General features: G+C 42.3%; 2 protein-coding genes across 4 annotated transcripts; one reads left to right on the plus strand and one right to left on the minus strand.

Moving 5' to 3' along the window:
• The first annotated feature begins 5616 nt into the window (after window positions 1-5616).
• On the plus strand, window positions 5617-21302 carry LOC108603825 (protein mesh). 3 transcript variants are annotated; one of them, XM_017992956.2, is made up of 15 exons: window positions 5625-6095; window positions 9143-9378; window positions 9436-9623; window positions 14439-14616; window positions 14681-14818; window positions 15051-15219; window positions 15273-15867; window positions 16687-16809; window positions 16940-17098; window positions 17394-18138; window positions 18196-18614; window positions 18670-18857; window positions 18947-19189; window positions 19259-19309; window positions 19388-20291. In XM_017992956.2, the coding sequence occupies exons 1-15, from the start codon at window positions 5684-5686 to the stop codon at window positions 19846-19848; spliced, it is 4305 nt and encodes a 1434-aa protein (XP_017848445.1). In that variant the 5' UTR covers window positions 5625-5683; the 3' UTR covers window positions 19849-20291. The 3 variants fall into 3 exon arrangements, with proteins under 3 accessions (XP_017848446.1, XP_017848445.1, XP_017848444.1); XM_017992955.2 differs by having other exon boundaries at window positions 5626-6095; window positions 18947-19309; XM_017992957.2 differs by lacking the exons at window positions 18947-19189; window positions 19259-19309; window positions 19388-20291 and adding an exon at window positions 21097-21302 and having other exon boundaries at window positions 5617-6095.
• On the minus strand, window positions 7152-8114 carry LOC117134869 (protein bottleneck). The gene has a single exon (XM_033294211.1). It carries the CDS (start codon window positions 8112-8114, stop codon window positions 7224-7226), a length of 891 nt encoding a protein of 296 aa, XP_033150102.1. The 3' UTR covers window positions 7152-7223.
• Window positions 21303-21550: the final 248 nt, after the last annotated feature.

Here is a 21550-nt window from a genome sequence, read left to right on the forward strand (position 1 = left end):
TTGGGAAATGCCCTAGTTTAAGCATGGCATTAAATATTTTAACAAGGGCTAAGACTCCTTTGCGTGGAAGACATTTAGCAGCTCTGTTGTCAATACCATCATACCCAGGGGTCTTGTTTAGCAGCAGCGCCTTTAACTGCAATGAGACTTCTTGCGGTGTAGTATGTCTCATATGGCGGGCTGGTTGCACTGGAGCATCTAATAATCTTGCAACTTCTTCACGGTGGGTGTCGTCCGTTAGTTGGAATGGAGTGAAGGTGGAACTTAGGTGTGCAGCAAATGCATTTGCCTTGTCTTCATCCGACTTCAGCCAGAGACCACTGTTGCTCAAGATGGGCGATTGGAAAAGCGGCTGTCTTTTAATATTTCTCGTTAGCTTCCAAATTGAAAAATCACAGTTATTGTCTGTGCCGGCTCCTTCCAGCAGGGTGTCGAGGTTCTTCTGTCGGGTCTTGGCAAGAACCCGACGCAGCCTGTTTGTAATGCTTGCAAGAAGCTGTTTAGTTGCAGGATCACCTGACACTATATACTGCCTTCTGAGGTGTCTTTTTTGGTTCAGCAGTGCCCTTGCCTCCAAGGTTAGTAGGGGCGCTCTTCTAACAGCGGGACTGGATTGGTGCTGAGTTGGTGTAGCTCGTTGCGCAGCCTCACAAATCGTGGAGGTGAAGGAGTCAAGATAGGCTTCCAGCTCATCGCAGGTGTTGATGGGTATATTGAGTAAGACAGCGGCTTCTATATGTGCTTTAAAAATGCTAACGTTTGCTTGGGGTGGCAGCATTTTAGCAACTCCCTTGAAAAATTGAGCATCTTCATCCAACTCAAAGAGCAGTGGGAGATGGTCAGAAGACAGCTCAGTCAGTACTTTGACTTTCACTTGTTGCTGTCTGAAGCCTTTTGAGATGCCAAAGTCAATGGCACTGGGAGTGGCGCTCATACGATAGGGATAGCAGGTAGCTTCACCAGTTGCTACAATGTCGATGTTCTCATCAGATAGGGCAGAAGACAGAACCCTTCCTCTCGCACACATTCTATAGTTACCCCACCATCTATGCTTGGCATTCCAGTCGCCTGCCGCAATAAACTTATTGCCGAGTTGAGTGAGAAATGGCATAATTTCAGCCTCCGTCCACCTAAAGGCAGGAGGGCAGTACACCGAGGCAACCTTAAAATTTCCTCTATTTGCGGAGAGCTCAATGGTGACAGCCTGTATATGATCTTCTGAGTGTATGGATGAATGTTGATGGGAGATGGATGATCTTATAAGGATTGCAGCTCCACCATGCTGTCTATCATCTGGATGATTGGCAATGTGTAGGACGAATCCTGGGATCCTGAAGTTGGACCTAGAATTAAAGTGCGATTCTGACAGCAGGAGCAAGTCGATGTCATGAAGTTCGATGAAGGCCATAATCTCGTTAGGTTTCGAGGAGGCCCCATTGGCATTCCAAGCTGCTATTTTAAGCACACCCATTATGAGGAGCAGGGGGGGAGGAGCGCGTCTGAAGAACCGCATGCATTAGGGTCTCTACTAGGGACATCATTCTGTCAAGTCTCATGAATAGCTGTTCCAGCTTGGCTTCCAAATTAGTATTTGCAGTAAGGACAGGGGGAAGCGGATGGTTCTCCTTTGCTTTGCGGGGCTGACTGCGTTTATCGTTAGATTGGTCGCCTCTGGCCACACTTGCAAAAGTATGCTTGCCAAAGGTAAGTGCAGAAGTATGTGATTGAGGATCGCTGTTTTTCGGTTGCTGCTTATTTTTAAAAGCAACTTGGAGGTATTTTTTGCAGCCCTTAAAGTTGGCGGCATGGGAATTGCCGCAGTGATAGCAGCACCTAGGGTCGTCCTGTTGAAGTTTGCACTCCATGGTTGGATGGTTCTCTCCGCATTCTCTGCATATGTGGTGTCGTGTACAGTACGCCTTGGTGTGGCCGTACTCCTGGCACCTATGGCATTGCACAGGCTCGGTTTGTTTTCGAGGCTTTTCCCAGCTTACTTTGTGTCTGCAGACAGTGGACATATTTTTAACAAGCTTGTTGTTCTCTGCCTTCTTGAGATCCACAAATCTTATGTTTAGCGGCAGTTGTGTTGCCTTGTTGCGTGGGGTATATATACGTTGAACACAGTGACCCTCTCTCTGAAGGCACTCAATTATATCTTCTGAAGGGACATCATGATGCATATTGCGCATAACTATGCGAAAGGGCCGGTCTTCCGGCAGTTGGTGGTGATGGAAAAGGATTCCCTTATCACGGAAGTGCCGGGCCACTAACCTATAGGCATCCGAGGAGTTGCACTGGACGGCGCATTCACCTGAGTTTAGTGCTTTAATGGTATATGCGTCTCCTATAAGGGCGTCCAGTTCACTGCAAAATGCAGAATAGTTCATTACGTCTGGAACCATTATCCTAGGTACCTTGGGAGGACGGCGGGTTTGAGGGGCGACTTCTTCTGCAAGTTTGTTAGTCATTGCCGGCTTCAAGTTTATTTCGTGTTTCTTCGCAATACGGTTGGGTGCGGGATGCGATGTAGAGGGTCCATCGTTGTCTAATTCCATGTTTTCTTCATCACTTAAAACTTGAAAACGATTTTGACAAATTAATTCTTCCTTAGAAGTGTTTGCCTTCTTTTGGATGACATTTTGGGAAAGGACAGCACCGATTCTCTTCTTGGCCACTTCTTTTTTCTTGTTAGTGGATACTTTCTGCCAGACGGGAGGCTGAGGAATTGCTGAAGCAGTGACAATGGTTTTGCTTTCACTCGTGCTGATTGTCGAAGTGCACACACTGTTACATAGTGTAGATGTAAGTTTGTACGGTGACGTAATTGATGAATTGGTTGATGTCAATGTACAAGTTGTACTGCACGTTGTAGTAGCCCATTTGATACCGCTTGTAGTGGAAGGGACTGCACTTTCGCTTGACCAGTCTGTTAGAAACTGCGATCGCAAGTTTGCACGAATTTCTGTCGGACTTGCACCAGCAGTTTTCTTCAACGATTCAAAGTCAAAAGGCTTCTGGTAGGACACATTTTGATCCATAAAGTGGACTCGCCGCCGAGCAAGCTGCCGGGGCCACTATGAAAGTGACAAAAAAAAAAACTCACAATGCAATATAAGTTTGGGTAAAAATATTTTGGGTAGAAATTGAACTGACGATAACACAATTAAATATGTATTTACTAAATTTAAAATATATTTTTTGTATTATGTAATTGCAAAAAAAATTTAATAAGTTTTCAAATTAGACTTATTGATTTGTAAGCCTGTTTATAGTGGATATTCAAGTTGGATATTCAAGTTTCTAATAAGTGGTAGTGCTAATAAGTGAATTTGACAGCTAAAGAATAGTGAATTTACTTACAAATCAAAAACAACAGAAAGGTAAACAAAATATATGTTTAATTTTCATTTAGCTTCATTTTTTGCTTGCAGTTCGACTAGCGCTAGAGCTGCTGTCGAATTAGAAATTTTTGCAAGCCAAATACAGTGCTGCTGAAAAATATGCAAAACCTATGGCTTGCATTCATTTCTATGTGCAGCATGAATTTGACAGCTCTCTCATTGCAGGCAACATATTCTTTACGTGGAGCCGTTTCTGCTGGCGCTGGATGGCTACATTGCGCAGTTGTGCAGAACTTGCAAAAGTGTCCTCGCTTGCTCTTCCTTATTTCTTTATTATAGACTGTAAGCTTGGCGGTATAGTGATCCCAGCTGTTCACACTCTTCTTTGCTGTATTAAACAGTTTCCTAACTTCTTTTCTCAGCTTCTCTAGTTCCTGACTCCACCAAGGGTTGTCCTTTCTTGAGGTTACTGCCCTCTCTGGACAACTCTCATGGTATGCGTCTGCTATTGTCTCATTTAAATCATATGTTAGATTTTCTAACTCACTGATTGAACCCACTCTAGAGTTAACTCTGAGCCTCTTTAAATTAAGGTCGAGAATTTCCTGAAATCGTTAGGTCCAGGACCTCTGCTCTGCTCTTGGTGACGAACGTCGGTTCAGACCCGACGTTTAAGACGCTTAGATCTGTTTCTAGACAATAATTGAGAAGGTACTCACCCCTGCTATTATCTTCTGTGCTGCCACACGTTGTGCTGTGTGCGTTTGCTTCACACTCCAGCAAAAGTGGCAGGTTTCTTCTCTTGCAGTGGTCCACCAGTGCCTGCACCTCAGGTGGTGGTGCCTCCGCATCTTCTCCCGGAAAGTAGGCTGATGCTACCACCAGTTTCCTCGGACTCGACCCGACAGTGATCTGCACTGCTACCAGGTCTTTACTGAGGAATTGGGAGAGACATAAGAACTTTATGTTTTTACTTATCAAGATGCAAGCTCTTGATTTAGTCTCGCGACAGTCTGTTATTACCTGCACATTCTTGTCGTTCAGACAGAGAATTCTTCCTCTGACCGTCCACGGCTTTGGACGAGCAAAGAAAAACAGCCTGGTAGTCAACCTCGCTATGACAGCCGAGTCTGCCTTCGCGTGATGCGAAGAGATATTCCCCTCGTCGAAGCTTTTGGTCTAGCGGTACTCGCTCGCTGACTTGAGGCTTGTGCGTTTTTGTGTGTCGCATTCTCGCCCGACCCTTTCGTCGTCCGGGACAATGCAGTGTCCATTGCCCAGCCGGCAACCTTGTGGAGGGTTCAGCTAGAGGATTTTTGACAGCCAAGGCGAATATTAATTAAAGGTAACTTTTTTTTTTAACTTAACACATTTCATTTTTGTGAAGTAAATTCAATTTGTTGCATAATTAACAAATTTTGTAGACTTTCACAGCTTGTCGAAATTAATTGCACAATTTTACGTTACAATGGCCGATTCATTCATAAAACAAAAGCCCGAGCGGAAATGACAACAAGTGTTGGCCTTAATGGCTCATTGTCTATAATTATAACGAGTCTCTGGAGCGGGCTAAGGCTTAATAATGAATGTCACCCATAGGAATTGATGACAAAAAGCAAAATGGTGATTAACTGCAATGGAAATGAATCACAAAGTTTTAATGCTGGCAAAGTCAACAAAGGCTGTTAGAGCGGCAGCTATATGATAACACGCAGCAGGCAGAAGAAGAAACTAGGGGAGAACATAAAATAAACAATCGAATTGGGAAACTGGTAACTTGCACAACATACTCGGCTGGCTACGAAGAGCTTGCCAGCAAATTATGGGGACAAGAGCGCCAAAACAATGTGGAATTGTCCAAAGAGGAATGACTTATCAGGAGCCGAGGGCCCAAGCGATAAGATATCTTAGTTGGAGCATAAAATAGATAACGGTACAACATTTCACAATCGAAACGGTTTAACCAGCCGACAAGTTTTGGCAACGCCCCGACTTCAGTCTTAACTGAGCGTGGCGCTGATTCGAACGTATTCTCTGGCTGCAAGGTTGGTAATTGTGAATAAAAATGAAAAAAAAAAACAAGTGCGATAAGAATAATTTAACCGATTGATGATGTCATCAAGTGAAAATTACCCCGAAAGCCCTATTAGCAAGTGAAAATTTAATGATAATTCAAGGCTAAACATTATTTTCAGTGCTGTTGCCTAATTTTTATTAATTTTTGGTGTTATTCTTACAGTGCGCCACGTCGAATCTAAAATATATATATATATATATAATCTAACGAACGAACGAACGAAAAAACTAGCACTTCATAGTGTTCTGCACAGAAAAAAGTGAAAATGCGTTTCAAACTGTTTGTGGTCTGTGCCATGGCCTGCGGCTTTATGGCCTATGTGCTGGCCAACGAAAACATATCAACGGAAGTGGAAGATCAAATCATAAACGCCGCGCCCGCGAATAAAGCGCCCAAAGCGCCCACACCAAAGGCGGTTGAATTTGTGGAAATGGTAGAACCAGTCAAAGCTGCGCCTGCTGCCAAGAAGGCGCTCCCTGCGCCCGCTGCTGCACAACCAATTAAGGTAGCTGTATCACCACAAAAGATGCTGCCAGTTGCCTCTAGTCGGGCCACGGATGACATACTAACTGTCGCGGGTTTGAAGCCGCAAGCTAAATCTGGTGCACTGGTTATGGCTAATTACGGTGATTACCTTGGCGAGTTGTACGACTTGGATACCAGTGGTTACAATTGGGGTAAGTTGTATGTAAGCTTAGCGCGCTGATTCAGTTCAGCATATTACTCATACGCTGTATTACAGCGTAGGCTGTGTGCCTATCTTATCAGCAATGCTCACCAATATTTGCTCGATAACCTGTTCGACTTTTGGCGAGAACACCACGCACAAGTGTTTGCGCGCTCTGCGTGTTGTAAGTTGGTCGTCGCAACACCAATACATACACATTCACATACACATACACATACACACAGGCATAAGATAAGATAAATTTGTGGCATTAAAAGCTAACGTTTGAGTTTTGCTTTGCAAACAACAGGTGAAGTTTGTAGCTTATATACTTTTTAGTGGGAGGGGTTCGTATATAAATATTTTTATATAGTTGCAATATCTTATCCAGCGCAATGAATCAGTTTACAATAAATGTGAGCCGCTTGTAATCGACGTTGGGGCTAACAAAGAAATATTATTTCTATTAGTCAGACAGCTATAAAAAAGTATGATTAATTTTCAAACACTCGCTGGCACAAAAAGGGATTTAGTTATAATACGTATTTATAGATACTTCTAAATATTGCAACAGATTTTTACAATTATTGGAAACTTGTCACATTTTACAAAGAAGGTGATCGTTTTTTCATATTTCTCCTTGGTTTTGCGCTGAACAAACTCAAACATATGATTCGTAAAATCTTTATAACTTGAGGGGTCGATATACTTACTCTAGACTCTACAAGGCATTGAATACTAGGCTCTTAGATTATTGCGTACCAGATAGCACAAGTGTGTATGTGTATTCTAGAGTCTAGTCTTAAGTTGAATCCGTATATATTATTTATATTCGATTTAGTTTGCCTATGCTCTTATTACAAAGTTTTAGCTGGTTGCAAATACTGACTGGTTTTTGATTAAAATAATTAATTATGGTTATTAATTAGTTTGATCTCACTTGCTATACATTTCTTCCATTCGAAATGAAACACAATAATATTCCAATTCAAATCTAAAATCCTTTATTAATACTACTGCTATTAAAATCTAGACATATTATATATATTTATTTGTATATCCTTGGGAACAAATGCTTGCACTAAATTCGATCAATTAAACGGCCAGTTGGGCTACAAATCTGTCTCGTTGCCTGTGTTCATGCACTCATCGAGATGCGCTGCTCGTATTCGGCAATGCGCAGTCTGACAGGCACCACCAGGCTCAAGTCCTCCATCATGGCATGACGCTGTGGTCGCAATGCTGCATTTGAATTTTGCCTGGCAATGGTGGCACGTGATTTTTCCATGGAGGGCTTGCGGCGTAGTGTGCTGTTTTTGCGCTGCAGCGTGCTATTGTTGGCTGGCGGCGTTTTGGCGCTGGGCGTGGCAAACTGATGGGGCATGGCCTCTGCCATGCTGGTGCCTGTTGTTGCGCCTAAGCGCTTCGGCTTCGGTGGCGGCATTTGAGCAGTGGCCACATTTAGTGGGCGACTAGAGCGCAACAATGATATAAAACGATTGCTGTTGCCATTGCTGTTGCCGCTGGCCTGTGTATTGCAGGCCACAGCAGATTCATAGGTATTAGTCAGTTTGTTGAAAAAGTTAATTTTGTCACTAACACTGCGAACTGCAGACCCCGGTTGTTCAGTCGCTGCCGTCAGATTGTCAGCCTCAGGCTGCTGTTGCAGCTGTTGCATAAAGCGTTGCTGTAGCTTGGCGTTGGCGCCTCCTTGGTCCTCCTCGTCGGAGCCATTATTGCGCTTGGACATTTCTAGGCACTTCTCGCGCAGCTCCATAGACCAGCGCTTGTGCGGCGTATGCAGTTTCGGTCGCAACGCCTCCAGCTGAGGCTTCTGCGTAATGGGTAGTGAGAGCTCGCTAGTGTAGCGTGGCGTTGCTGCCTTGGGGTGCGGTGTTGAGCTAATCGTTGGCATGCCCAATTCCTCGTCAATGTCCATTTCTAGCTCACTGAAGCTAGTGGCCATATTAGGCATGCCCACTGGCAGCTTGTAGTTGTAGAACTGAAAGTTAAATGTGCTGATGCTCATCTTGAGTACTTTGCGCGTGCGTTGCTGCTTATTAAATGCGTCCAAAATGCGCCGACAGCTATTTATATGTCAACGCAGGCAACTACCTGCTCCAGGTTAGCAGCTGTTGGCCTCGCTAAAAAGTAGTGCAGTTGCCTGACTTGGCTTCCAGGTAAAGAAAAAAATGTTCAAATTCTGCGGAATTGCCAGCCTAGCACGCGAATTTTACGTATTTTCCGCGCACCGCAGCATAAATGAGCCCAACTGACGCTAATCCAGCTGCTTATCTACCTAAAAAGGATTAGCCAGCGTATGTACAGATTTTATGAGCTGCAAATGGTGTCGACTGATTCATAAATAGATTAAGCAGCAGCTGCTGCTGCTTCAGCTCAACAATTGCAAAATACTTTAAAATCAAATGAATTTAATTTTATGAGGCTCAGCAAGCAACTGGCCTCAGTGCTGCATTTCATTTAATAATAAGCACAGACTAAAGACGCAGGATTAAGCGCTCATTGTAAATGGCTGCATGGTAATTTTAAAGGTCACTAAGTAAGTAGTTGCACAATTAGTTTCACCTCGCAGTAAAACCAAGAGTAACAGCAATTCCAAATTCAAGTAGAGCTGCCATTGTCACCACTGCACTTAGTCAGCTTAAAATTGCTTTAAAGCGCCAGCAGCAGCAGCAGTCAAAGCAAAATTAGAAATGAGTAGAAAAAATGTGTGGGTAAAACGGACGGCGAAAAAGCTGAAATAAACTGCGGCATAGAAGAAACTGTAGCCAGGCAAGTTGCTAAAACAAAAATGAATATTAACTGTGACCTTTAATGGCCTGAGTGTCAGTTCGCAAGGAAGCTGCAAGCTGCAGGCTACGGAGATAGGCAAAAGTTTGCAAGTTTATGAGGCGTCTTTTTAAATGCAAGCGGCCTAAATTGAAAATGCGTCTAGCGGCATGGGATGCCATTCTGTGAAATTGAAAAACTAAGCTGTAGGGATTAGGTCTGTGTGCAAACTCAAACTTACACTACATACACGCTAACGTCTTACAGATCCCAATAACAATGTGGCACCGCCGGATACTCCCTCGACTGCTGCTGGCGGTTACACCATATCGCCCGCTCGTCTCGCTGAGTTGCGCAGCAATTTCCTTTACTGGTTCTATGACAAGGACCAGTATGGCGGTCGTGGCGACTATCAGTTTGATATTCACGCCTCCATGACGCAACTGCACAAAAATCTCAACTTTCAGATGCCCTTCTATGGTTTTCGCTTCAATTACACGCGCGTAAGTCTTTGAGTGCAGCATCAACAGCAGTCAATAAAACTCCATCTTCTTTTATAGTTGTCGCTGAATGGCTACTTGGAGTTCTCAGATCCACCCGAGTATCTAACATACCCTCTGGTCTTTCCCATCAAGGACTGGCCCATCAAGCGTGACCCCTCGTTTATGGGCATATTCTTCAGCAAGTGCCGCGTGGGCAGAATATATCCCTCTGATTTGGATCAGCGCACGCCTGGCGTTTACTTCCGGTAAGCATATATAAATGTTAGCTCCTAATAGCGCATACATGCATAGCGTGGCTGCTATGCAACACTTTTATTTATCCAAAGCACCCAGCTTTTCGCCATACTTGCAGTTTGCAGCTGCTCTCGTTTATTTCGTTTCTTGCATTTATTGTCGTTGTTATTGCTTTTGACTAGTTACTGTCATATATTGCCAAAGAATTTTTTGCATTGTTTGCATATAACATCAGACACAATTCACCCGTTTTACCTGTCTCTGCTGGGGTCGTTCTGCAGCTGGCTACGCGCTATCTTGCTGACTGCCATTTGTTACGCCACTGTGCTGATTTCAGCATTCATTTATGCGTGCATCCATTTGCAAATGGTGCGTGGTAGCGCTGACTAACAAAATACATATGAGCTGCAATGCACAATGCTGTGCATTTGCATATATTTTATTACTATTCACGTTTCATGGCTTGCCGCACTTACTTTCACATTTGCAAATTGTATTACATGCTATTTTTATGCTTGCAACATGTCATAGAAAATGTTTATAATCTGATTTGATAGCTAAATGTAGGCATTGCAACTTTTTACTTTAAATTTATTTCATAAATTGCTTTAAAGCCCTTTTTTTGGCTAGTAATATATAATTCTTTAGCTCAAAAGTCAAATGAGATAAGCTGAAAAAATCCTCTGGTATTCATACTTGGCATTCTTGTCCACACTACATGCATATTTTACATTTTTATTTAATATTTTTTCATGCTGCTGCTCGGCTGATTTATGTGCTGCTACTATGTTTAGTTGGCTTCTGTTGAGTTTATTTTTTTAATAAACCTTTGTTATGCTAATTATATAGCTGCAGTTTTGCTTGTTTCATGAGTTTTTATCTTAATTTACACGAATTTTATTGCTAAAAGCAAAAATTGTTTGCTCTTGTTGTTGCTGCTGACACAGAATTTTATTCATTCGAGTTTTATTAAAGTTTTACTCAGATTGTTATAATTACGAATTAGTGCTAACATTTCCAAGAAAATAGCAAAATATTAAAGCGTATCTTTTTTAACAAGTTTTAAATTAAATTAAATGTTGCAATCCTTGACATATAAACAAGTTAAATAACATTTTGGATACGAGGGCACGACTCGTCCTCACAGTTAGAAATCTAAAGCTATTTTCAATGAATATATTAGAATTAAACAAATGTGAGAAAATTAAAAAAGTTAGTATTATTTATTGCTCGTATTATCAAGCTCCCTTTTGATTTAAATATATAAATACTATCACTGCCTATTATATAAGGAAAAGTTTTAGTAACATTTAGTAACACACTTGAAATTGTTTTTAATTAACAATTGACATGCTGTAAAGCAAATTTGTTTGATGCACAAAGTTAGACAGCTCCCGATGATGCATTCAACAAAGAAAAAAACATTTAATTTTATTACACTTTGAGTTTTTATTGCGCTGGACAATCTGTTTGCATTTGTTTGTATATTTCAATAGCAACTGGTTGAAGAGCACGTTTACACTCTGACATTTAATTGTCTTGAACAAAAAAATAGCTGGCAAATAAACTGTGAACTGTTGTGTATGTGTGTGTGTGTGTATATGGGCGAGTGTTGGCTGGAATTTAATTTAAATAACTATGCATGGGGCAAGAGCAGAATAAATTGTATAAGTTCCATTAGTTTGTCTGCAGCCTGGCTGTCTTATACCCTCGCAGACAATATGCGTTAATTTAATTATGCGTTTAAAATTAGCCAAAGTGCAGCAAAAGTTGAAAGCGCATTACGCATACGCTACGTTAGACGCTTTATTGTTTTGACCATTAAATACGTGCTGAGCGCTGCACTAATTAGAAACACACACACACGCTCACACATAAAGTGCTTGCTTGGGGAATTAATAAAAATGCTTTAAATGCCGCATCGAGCATTGTTAGTAAACTTGTTTAAAAGTGTTTGTTGAGCGTTCGTGTGTGTAAATCGGCGGCGTCAAGCGTTTAATTGTTGTTTGCCAAGGGCAGCAACAAGCGGCCTTACAAGTGGGCATGCCCACAATTAAATCATTATGTCAAGGGAGGTGTTGGCAAACTCATGAGTTTACTTACGCGTTGGGAAACATTTGGTGAAACTCACTAAGGCTTCAACCTACGTAAACATCGTTCATATAGTTTACAAATGTTGCATGCTCCACTTTTGTTGATTAACTTTCAGCTATTGCGTTTTTCATATTTACAGCTATTACAGCTGTGGCCTCAATTTCGGCTCTAACAGCTATTACTACTACTAGTACTAGAATTTTTCTATTTTCGTTAGCATATTTTTACTCAAGTCGAAACATTCGCATGCCACAAGTATACATACATGCAATTTTCGCCATTTTCTTTAAGTATGGCCATTGTTTCAGTTTTTACTTTACCCAGCGCGCGCTGCAGAATTGTGCCAACAGCTAGAGTAAAGTCAGACAGAGACGTCAATGGGCGAGACAGACGAGTACGAGTCGAGGATATTTACATGCAAAACTGTGAAAAAGGGCATTTTAACCTAAAATGCAGACAAAAGAGCGCCGGCGACGCTGGCGCTGACGACAGCGCCCGAATGTATGCAATAAAGTACATAATGGCGTAGTTCAAGAACTGGCACGCCGAATATGAGTATGGGGCGTGGGGTTTGGAGTGTAGGGCGTACCGCGGGGGTGTACAGTGGCAGGTTGCTGGTTAAACTGAAAGCGAGCAACAGCAGCGACAGCCGCGCGTCGCGCTTATATACGACCTAACGTATTTCCATTACTTATGTTGTGCATTGTCTGTGTATGAGCGTATGTATTTGTGTGTGTGTGTGTGTGTGTGTGTAAAGCGTGAAACTCGTTGGTCTGGCTGCTGCGCGCGCATTTTTAGGCTCTGCGACAATTTTACCATTTAATTTTTCTGTCTCTTGGCTTGGCTTGAATGTCAATTGCAAGCATTTAAAGTTTTAGTGCAATGGCAAAAAGCTAAGCAGCAGCTGGGCGGCTGTTGCAAGGGGCGGGGCACAACCCAAATGATAAACTATGCAAGTGCATGTGCATGTACATGTTCACATTAATGTGTGTACATGTATCTGGGTGTGCGTGTGTGTGTGTGCTTGTATCTTTTTGTGGACTGAGGTTTTACTTTGTGTGGTTTTAGCCTTTGTTTTTTGCATATAATGCTGTTGGTATTTTTTTGGTTGGCTTCTATTTTTACATGCTGGCACACTTAGCAGCTGTGTTGGCTTTTTCGGTTTTTCGCTAACAATGTGGACAGCATATGTTTTCAGTCAACGCTGGCTGAAATTCAATTTATTCTCAATAGACAGCTGCTGCCGACTATAATTTATGAGTTGAGTAATTGCATCAAGCATGAGGCACGCAAACTAAATAATAAAATGTGCTTAGCAAGCTCATATTTGCATTTATTGCCAATGCGCTGTAGTGTTAATAAATAAATTTATATCAATATTGCGCATTCGTCATGTATGATACATATAATCACACACACTCACACACACATATGCTCATGCAGTCGAGTGCATTTTTGCAGCTCTTTGCTCTTGAGTGGCATTCATGCCTCCTAGCTACAGTGAACGCTAACAAATCGAACACAAAGAATAAGCTATATTTAATAAATCAGTAAATTCTCAGTGAACAAATTTCTAGAGCATTGAACGAGTTTAATCTTGTAACTTATGCGTTTACATAATCTGTCAATTTTGATGCTGAATAACTTTTCTAGTGTGACCACATCTACTTACGATTAGTACATAATTCTAGTTTTATCGATCACTCATCTATCGAAAACAATATAGTATGCTACTGATTGATTGTTTATATTAAAATTTTTAATTTATAGCAATTGCGCTTAATCAAATGAAATCCTTATGATACATTCTTTCCAATATTGAAATTTATTTGTATTTGAAATGCATATTCAAAATTTTTGATTTCCACTGTATGTGCTGTTTTCAGTGAACCAATGCTGCACGAAATCAATAAATTGTGGTAGAGCAAATGCATAAATGCAAATAACACACACATTTATCATTGTTGCACAAAATATTGTGTAGTTTGCTCTTACGCTTACAATTTCATTTAATTGCCATTCAAAGCATTACCAATTGAGATATCGTCGCTTAGAATATCATATATGAATAACCATATATTGAAAATATATTTATGAAGCATGCTTAAGCCAGTCAAGCGGCAGCTAAAGTTGATTTCAAAGGAAATATCTAGTTGCTGCAATTAAGAAACGATTTTTAGCGTTTAATAACTAGTCAAAGCCATTTGCATCAAACGGCTTTAAATTTAATAGGCAATCGACATTCTCGACTGGCAAGCATGTGTATTGAACTTTAAATCTCGTTATGGTAAATTGAGCAGACCTTAGATTGCCATGAAACCAGAGCGGAATCCTATTTGCCGCGGCATGTACATATAATGAATAATTAAAGCATATAAATCATACGCCACGTTGGTGCTGTCAGCAGCATTGTCGATGCGTCTGTCAGACGCACCCCAAAAGAAACTCGAAAAATACTTGAAAGTGTGCAAAACAGCGTGAAATATACAAATACATATGAGGGAAATCTGTATTAAAATATGACCAACGTGCTTAAAAATCAGCACTTTCGCCCGTTGGCTGATTTATATGCCAAACATCAAATCCATTTATCATAGACATGTTACAAGCTAAGAAAACGGCTGCCTACAAGCCTAGGCAGCTGATTTAATTTGCCATTATTTACATATATGAATACAGGCAAACGTATATACGAAGTAACTAATAATTTTTGTTTTATATATTTTATGCAGCGTTGTGCGTGATTTGATGGGACGCACGGATCGTTTTGGTGTTGAGGTGCGTGAGCGTACCATGTGGGATATACGTACAGGTGTTGTTGGAGCGGATACCTTTGTGCCCAAGCATGTGATGATTGCTACCTGGAAGAATGTCTCCTTTGCTGGTGGCATTGACAACTCGCTATTTACAGTAAGTTAACGATGACTTGCTATTGGTTAAATGGTACAATTCTAATTCTTGCAACTGCCAACAGACCAACACGTTCCAAATGATTCTGGCCACCGATGAGGTTTACACTTATGCTATATGGAATTATGCTGTGCTTAATTGGCTTTCCCACACGGAGGCGGGCGGTGATACGACCAAGGGCGAAGGTGGCGTTCCTGCATTTGTAAGTAGAGCTGCTGTTAGTTAATTAAACACTCAAAGCTCAAGGCAATTTGTATTTGTAATTTTCACTCACTTTCAATTTCAATTTCAATTTCAAATAAACTTTTGCTTACATTGCGTTACAGCTTATTGCTGTTCTCGCAAAACTTTAGCGCTGTTTGTATAATTATAATTGCAGTTTGTAACTTCAACTTAATTGTATTTAATTAAATCATAAAATCGCTTATTAACAGGTGGGCTTCAATGCTGGCAACGGCACTCAGGCCTATGAGTACAAGCCTTATAGCCAGAACATGGTCATACGTGATTTGGCCAATCGCGGCTGGGGCAATGGCTTTCCAGGACGTCATATTTTCCGCATCGACGAGCAAATTTTAATTGGCTCCTGCAACAAGGATATTGGTACGTACTCGTTAAATGGTGGCTTCAAAGTTAATTACAATGTTTGATTGCAGATGCCGCTTTGCTGCCGCTTACATTTGCGCCCGAGTCGGGCAACATGTTGGGAGGACAGGTGGTAAACATAACGGGACCTTGTTTTGATCCTAATATTCGCGTGACTTGCCACTTTGATACGGAGTCTGTGCAGGGCACTTATGTGGATCGCAATCGTGTGATTTGTGTGCAACCTTTCCTCAAGGCCGAGGGCTATATACGCTTCCAGATTTCGGTGGGCACACAGCGCTTCAAGTGGCGCGGCAAGTACTTTGTGGAGACCCCCGCTGCAGCCACGGAGAAGATTTTCTTCGCCACCGATGATGTGCATCGCCGGAACCCCAAGGAGATTCGCATTAGCTGGAATGCCTTCAATTTAACCTCGAACTTGAATGCCAATGTTATGATATCGCTGTGGGGTTATCGCGAGACCAAAATTGAGCCACAATTGGAGTATATTGATGTCATTGAGCGCAGCCTTAGCAATACAGGCAGCTATGTGATAACTCCTTCAAGCTACTTGTCGCGTCACAACATCAACAATGACATGCAGTTTGGTTTTCTGCAGATTAACCTCACACAGCCCGATCAGTACTCCAATTTGGCGCTAAGTCCGTAAGTATGCCACACTCGGGCGCCCTGTTGGTCCACTGTTATTATGTTTTAATTGAGTTTTAGTTGTGTCAGCTGTGCTGCTTGTTAGCTACAGTCACGTTCGTATTTATATTCAATTTGCTGCAGCAATTTGCACGAGCTGATTGCACTCTTGGCGCCTTGGGGCGCCTGCACCAGTTGGCCAGTTGTCCATCGTTGGCCTGCTATATGATGGCTTATAATTACAAGCGATGGCTAATCAATAGCTCAGTAAAATATGATTGCAATGGCTTAAGTTAGTTGCCTTGTCTATAAGCTTAATACATTTGCATAGCCAAAGCACATTAAAATGCCAAGTAGCTTTCTCCAAAGAACTTAAGCCACTCGCCTGAATTTTACTTTTAAAGACGCTTCAAAGCTGTCGGCTCTGTTATAATATGTAAATTCATCGGAGAAACAGCAACTTTATGCGAAAAACTAACCAAATTGGCAGGCAGACAGCGCTGTGTTAAAATTTGTTGCGTTGGGAATTTTGGTTTATGTTACCTTGGGGTGTCGTTAGGTTTTGCTACACGTGGCCGCGGCATTTAAGGCTTTGGCGCATTAATTACTCTTGCATTTGGATAAGCCTGTTTTTATGAAGCTACTTCTAATTTTATAGTACTATATATAGTTCTTCACTAACAACTGACATATCTCATTAGCAAGTTATCAGGAATCACGCCTTGCTGAGTACAACACGGCGTATGATTAACATTGACAGCTAGCTGCAGCTCTGCCGCAGTTTAGTTTCTAGTTCATGTAAACATATTCTATATTTTCTGTTGCTCTTTCACACAGCATTCTGTGGTCACGACCCATACCCTTGGCCTGGTATATGGCGCCGCAGTGGGAGCAGAAGCATGGCAAGCGTTGGCCACGTGCTCTATGCGATAATTGGATACGCGCCGACCGATTCCTTAGGTAAGTTACAATCCACAACGTTGCATGCAGTTGCTGTTAATTAATGTTTGGTATGCGTTGTGGGAAATGTGTCTAATTAGACGGCTTTTGGTATTGTGTGCATTTATAAATGATATGATACAATTCGCAGAAATTTTGCTGCCGACCTGCCATTGTGTCCCTGTAATCTGGAGCAAGCCGTTTTGGATAAAGGTCGCTTCCGTCCGGATCGTGAGTGCGACAAGGACTCCAATCCAAGCTGTTTGCGTCATCGTGGTGCCATCCATTGCGTGGTTAGTGGCACACCAGTGTAAGTATTAATTTAATATTAATAATGAAGGCTCAATCCACTTTTAAATTACTAACATACTCACTCAATAGAAGTATATCATAAAATGAATAACATATTTATATATTTACATTTCATGCACAAATTTTTTTTTAATTATCTCCCTTGCTTAAATATTTATCAAGTGTTACAAGAATCTATTTACAATATAACGTCGATAACATTAAGTTGGTTTTTTTTTTTTTTTGCGCTAATTTTTAAATGCAAATAGTAATTTATGTGTACTTTGTTGTTTACATTTATTTAATCCTTTCAGTGCCCAAGGTGCTGAACAGCAGTGTTGTTATGATCGCTATGGCTTCCTGATGCTAACTTATGATCAAATGTGGGGCTCACGTCCGCGTCGTATTCATAACCTGGGTAAAATGCCTTGGAACGAGGCCAGCAAGGTGCCCTCGCTGTCCATGTGGTTCCACGATATGCGGCCCTTCTACTCCTGCTGTTTCTGGCAGGAAGAGCAGGCTGTGGGCTGTGAAACCTACCGGTTTGAGCGTCGTCCTTCGCAGGATTGTGTGGCCTATCAGGCACCTGGCATTGCCGGCGTCTTTGGTGATCCACATTTAATAACATTCGATGGCACTGCCTATACATTCAATGGACTTGGTGAGTTTGTCTTGGCGCGCAGCACAGACCAGAGCGAGCGCTTTGAGGTGCAGGGACGCTTCCAGCAGATGCCGCCCAACTACTACGGCCAGGTAATGGCCACACAGCTCACAGCGGTGGCCATGAGAGGCAATACTACCACAACCATTGAGGTTCGTCTGCGTCCATTGCATGCGCGCTGGCGTTACAGATTGGACGTGCTTGCTGATGGTCGTCGGGTGTATTTCGATCGCGAAAGCTTGAAGTTCCAGCATTTCGATGGTGTGACTGTTTACACGCCTACCTATCTGCTCAATCAGTCACAGGTGATTGTGCAGTTTGATGCAGGCATTGGCGTCGAGGTGGTGGAGAACGAGGGCTTTATGACGGGTCGCGTGTTTCTGCCCTGGAAGTTTATTGTAAGTTCAAAGCCTCAGGACGTACAAAGTACTTTCAGCTAACTTTTTGTTTTGTAGAATAAAACGGCTGGCTTGTTTGGAAATTGGAGCTTCAATCCCATGGACGACTTTACGCTGCCTAATGGCCAGGCAATCTCACTTAATGTCAACGATCAGCGCAGCGTTTACAACAACTTTGGTCTCAAATGGATGCTTACAGATCGGGATGTGCCCAATGTGGGCGCTGCCTTGTTCACGCGGGAATTCGGTCGCATGGCGAGCTACTATTCGAATGTTACCTTCCAGCCCAACTTTATTGGAAATCCGACAGACTTCCTACCAGCGAATCGCAGCTATGATGTGGAGCGTGCTAATGAACTTTGCGGCGAGTGCAACCAGTGCAAATATGATTATGCCATGACACTGGATCGAGATCTGGCGCACTTTACTAAAAACTACTACGACAGCTTGGTCAATATGCAGGCGGAGAATGCCAAGTGAGTTCAATTCTTAATAACTTAAAGTGACTTTCTCAAACTGCTTACGCTTTAGGCGCGTTGTCTCTTGCGGTGTGCTGCAAACGCCGCGCTTTGGTCGCAAGCTTAGCTTTGACTTTATGCCCGGCGCCAAGGTGTCCTTTGAGTGCAATGAGGGCTTCATTCTGATAGGTGACCAGCGGCGCGAGTGTCTATCCAATGGTCTCTGGAATCTGCCCGAATACGGCTACACGGAGTGTTTGCGTAAGTTGTACTTCTCTCCACCTTGCTCTTACATTCGCCTTGTCTGCTCATTGTTTAACTTGCCCCACCGTTGACCTTCGCATATTTAGGTGAGGTGTATTACACGCGTCGTATCGCTTTCATAGCAATTGGCATTATCATACTGGTCATAGTGCCGTTAATGCTGTGCATTGTTTGCGGCGTCTATCGTTATCGCCAGAAGCAGCTAAAGGAGGATCCGCATTGGCAGATGACCTTGCCGAGATCGCGTGCCGGCTCGTCGCGTAATTTGCGCACCTTGAACTATGATCCCGAAGATGATAGCGATACCGATGCGAGCACGCTGAAAAAAAGTAGGTCCTACGATAAAGTATATCGCACGAACGAACCATTACCGGGCAAACCGCAAATTGATTTTCCAGCTAAGAAATGGGATCTGGAAGAGCCGGACGAGGATGTAACCTCATCGGAAGGTAGTGATAATAGAAATAGCACTAAACAAGCCAAGGACATTTCCTACATTAATCAAACTAACGTTGCCCACGCATCAGGTGAGAAACCCAAGCAGACTGGCCGACGCTCCCTGCGCTCCCCCTCTGGGACCGATTTGGACCAACACGCTGGCGCCGAAGACGATGATGACTTTGATGAGGGCGATGTGCACACCGGCACCATACATCCAGCTGGCTACCACCAACCGCTCTCACCCGACGAGGCTGACCATCGAGATCGCCAGCAATACAGCCCCACTTTCAGTGGCGTCGACAGTCGCACCAGTGCCGCCAGCTCCATAAACTACACGCCTCAGTCTGCGCTCCAGAATCGCTTTGGCGGCGTGCCCGTGCTGCCCAACAACACGCAGTACTACAACAGGCCGCCCTCGGGTGTCCCGCAAGCTGCAACTGCAGTGCCCTTGCGTGCGGCGCCCACCTTAACACAGGACAGCGGCTTACCCTCACCACCGCTGGCCACTTCACCCACGCCTTCCGTACAAAAGTCCACCGAGGTCTAACACACACACGCACATAGAATACATACAATCACGCTTTAAAGTTCAAATTTACGCAACTAATTTCTATATGAAAGGTATTTAATTTTAAGCACATTATGTTGCCATTCTTCCATTTTAATTGTTGTACTTCTACCTGCCATAATTTATAAATCGTTTGAACGCATTTGTAATTTGCATAACATATTTGTATTCGTTGTCTGCCCCACGGCCATGACCTTTGCAATTACCAGCCAATTAATATAACTCAACAATAGCAACAGCAAACAGGCCATACATATAATAGTTTAAATACTTCATGATTGCCAATTCACATTTGCCACAAACAATTTTCATGCGCACACACACACAACACACGCATACACGCATACATTTGTAAATACTTATATGCAAGTATAGCAATCATTTTATGAAATATAATTAAATTTTGTTAATATTTAAAACAATCACACGTGCACACTTAATTCCTTTCCTAAAATTGTTTCAGCGTGCTCTGATAATGCCAATTGTTACATGAAAGTTGACACGAAGTGCGTCCAATTAACGGGGTTTTGTTTTCAAATTTAGCTTAAGTCAATGGTAAAGTTAGCCCTAAGTTATGGCCATTGCATGTCGATTTTCAGTAATGATTTGCATAACGAGCAATGGCAAGTTGCATTGCCCATCTACACTGTGCCGTAAGCAATTTGAATTCACAATTTTGCTTATAAGATATTATCACAAGTGGTAGTAGATACTTCAGATATTTTGTTGCAGAGTGTAATGTGCATTGCAGCGCAGGGAAAATAAGCAAATTTATAACGCAGCAATGGGGCCAGAGGCAAAGACATTAATCTTGTGCCAACTGTCACGTGGCTTGGACTACAGCTTGGTCGTCGCGCTGCCACGGCCATGCCCCCTTAACTCTCTTGGTTAAAAGCAAATGTATTGTGTGCATTACGCTGTTGTCAATCAATCTTGTAGCAAATTGATGGACAAGTTGCCGTTACTTACATATGTATACACTTATGTGTGAGGGGCGAGGCTTGGGTGGGCGTTGCTTGTCACGTGTGCGCTCAAAAGTAGGCAACTAGTTTAGGTTTGTGGCTTGGAAATTGAATGCTTGTTTGGATGGGAATTGAATAAATGAATGCTTGCTTGTTTAATTTATGAATTTCATTTTTCAAATGGCGAGGCACGTGGCAGAGCTCTCAATGTGCTGATATATTTACCTTTTGTCTTATTGTGTATCTATTCCCAATGCAACATTAGGTCATGAGGAGCATGCGGCACGTGTAGCAAGCATTTCATTGGGCATGATGCTGCTCATATTGGTGCCTTGTCTGCTGCTGCTGGTCTGTGCTGCAAATTATTGGATACGCAAACGCATAGCGAGAGAGGAGGCCGAGGCCGCTGAGGCCCTCTTGCCAAAATCGAAATTTAAACGAATGAAACAACCTTGAAATTGCAATTCAATTTCAAGCTGTGCTTGCTTATGTAATTTAATTGCATATCATTTGTAATTCCGTTGAAAAATGTGATAGCTATTATTTATTAAATAAAAATAAATCATATATAAATGCATTGATTGAAACGCTTTTTTTTTGTTAAGGGTTTTTATCAGATATTTTATTTATGTGTGTGTGTATATATTTCTTGAAGGTTACATACATACATGTGTTTTGTTTTTAAATATATTTTAAAGTTCTTTTTGTATATTTGCTTC

The sequence above is a fragment of the Drosophila busckii genome, chromosome 3R (assembly GCF_011750605.1).
Source record: "Drosophila busckii strain San Diego stock center, stock number 13000-0081.31 chromosome 3R, ASM1175060v1, whole genome shotgun sequence".
NCBI classification, from domain to species: Eukaryota; Metazoa; Arthropoda; class Insecta; order Diptera; family Drosophilidae; genus Drosophila; species Drosophila busckii.

Excerpts from the sequence above, each read along its gene's own strand:
- LOC108603825 (XM_017992955.2), top strand. The coding sequence starts at position 5,684 with ATGCGTTTCAAACTGTTTGTGGTCTGTGCCATGGCCTGCGGCTTTATG. Across the intron at positions 9,624-14,438 it reads ACGCCTGGCGTTTACTTCCG|CGTTGTGCGTGATTTGATGG; the intron begins GTAAGCATATAT and ends TATTTTATGCAG. Across the intron at positions 19,310-19,387 it reads GGATGTAACCTCATCGGAAG|GTGAGAAACCCAAGCAGACT; the intron begins GTAGTGATAATA and ends CCCACGCATCAG.
- LOC117134869 (XM_033294211.1), bottom strand. The coding sequence starts at position 8,114 with ATGAGCATCAGCACATTTAACTTTCAGTTCTACAACTACAAGCTGCCA.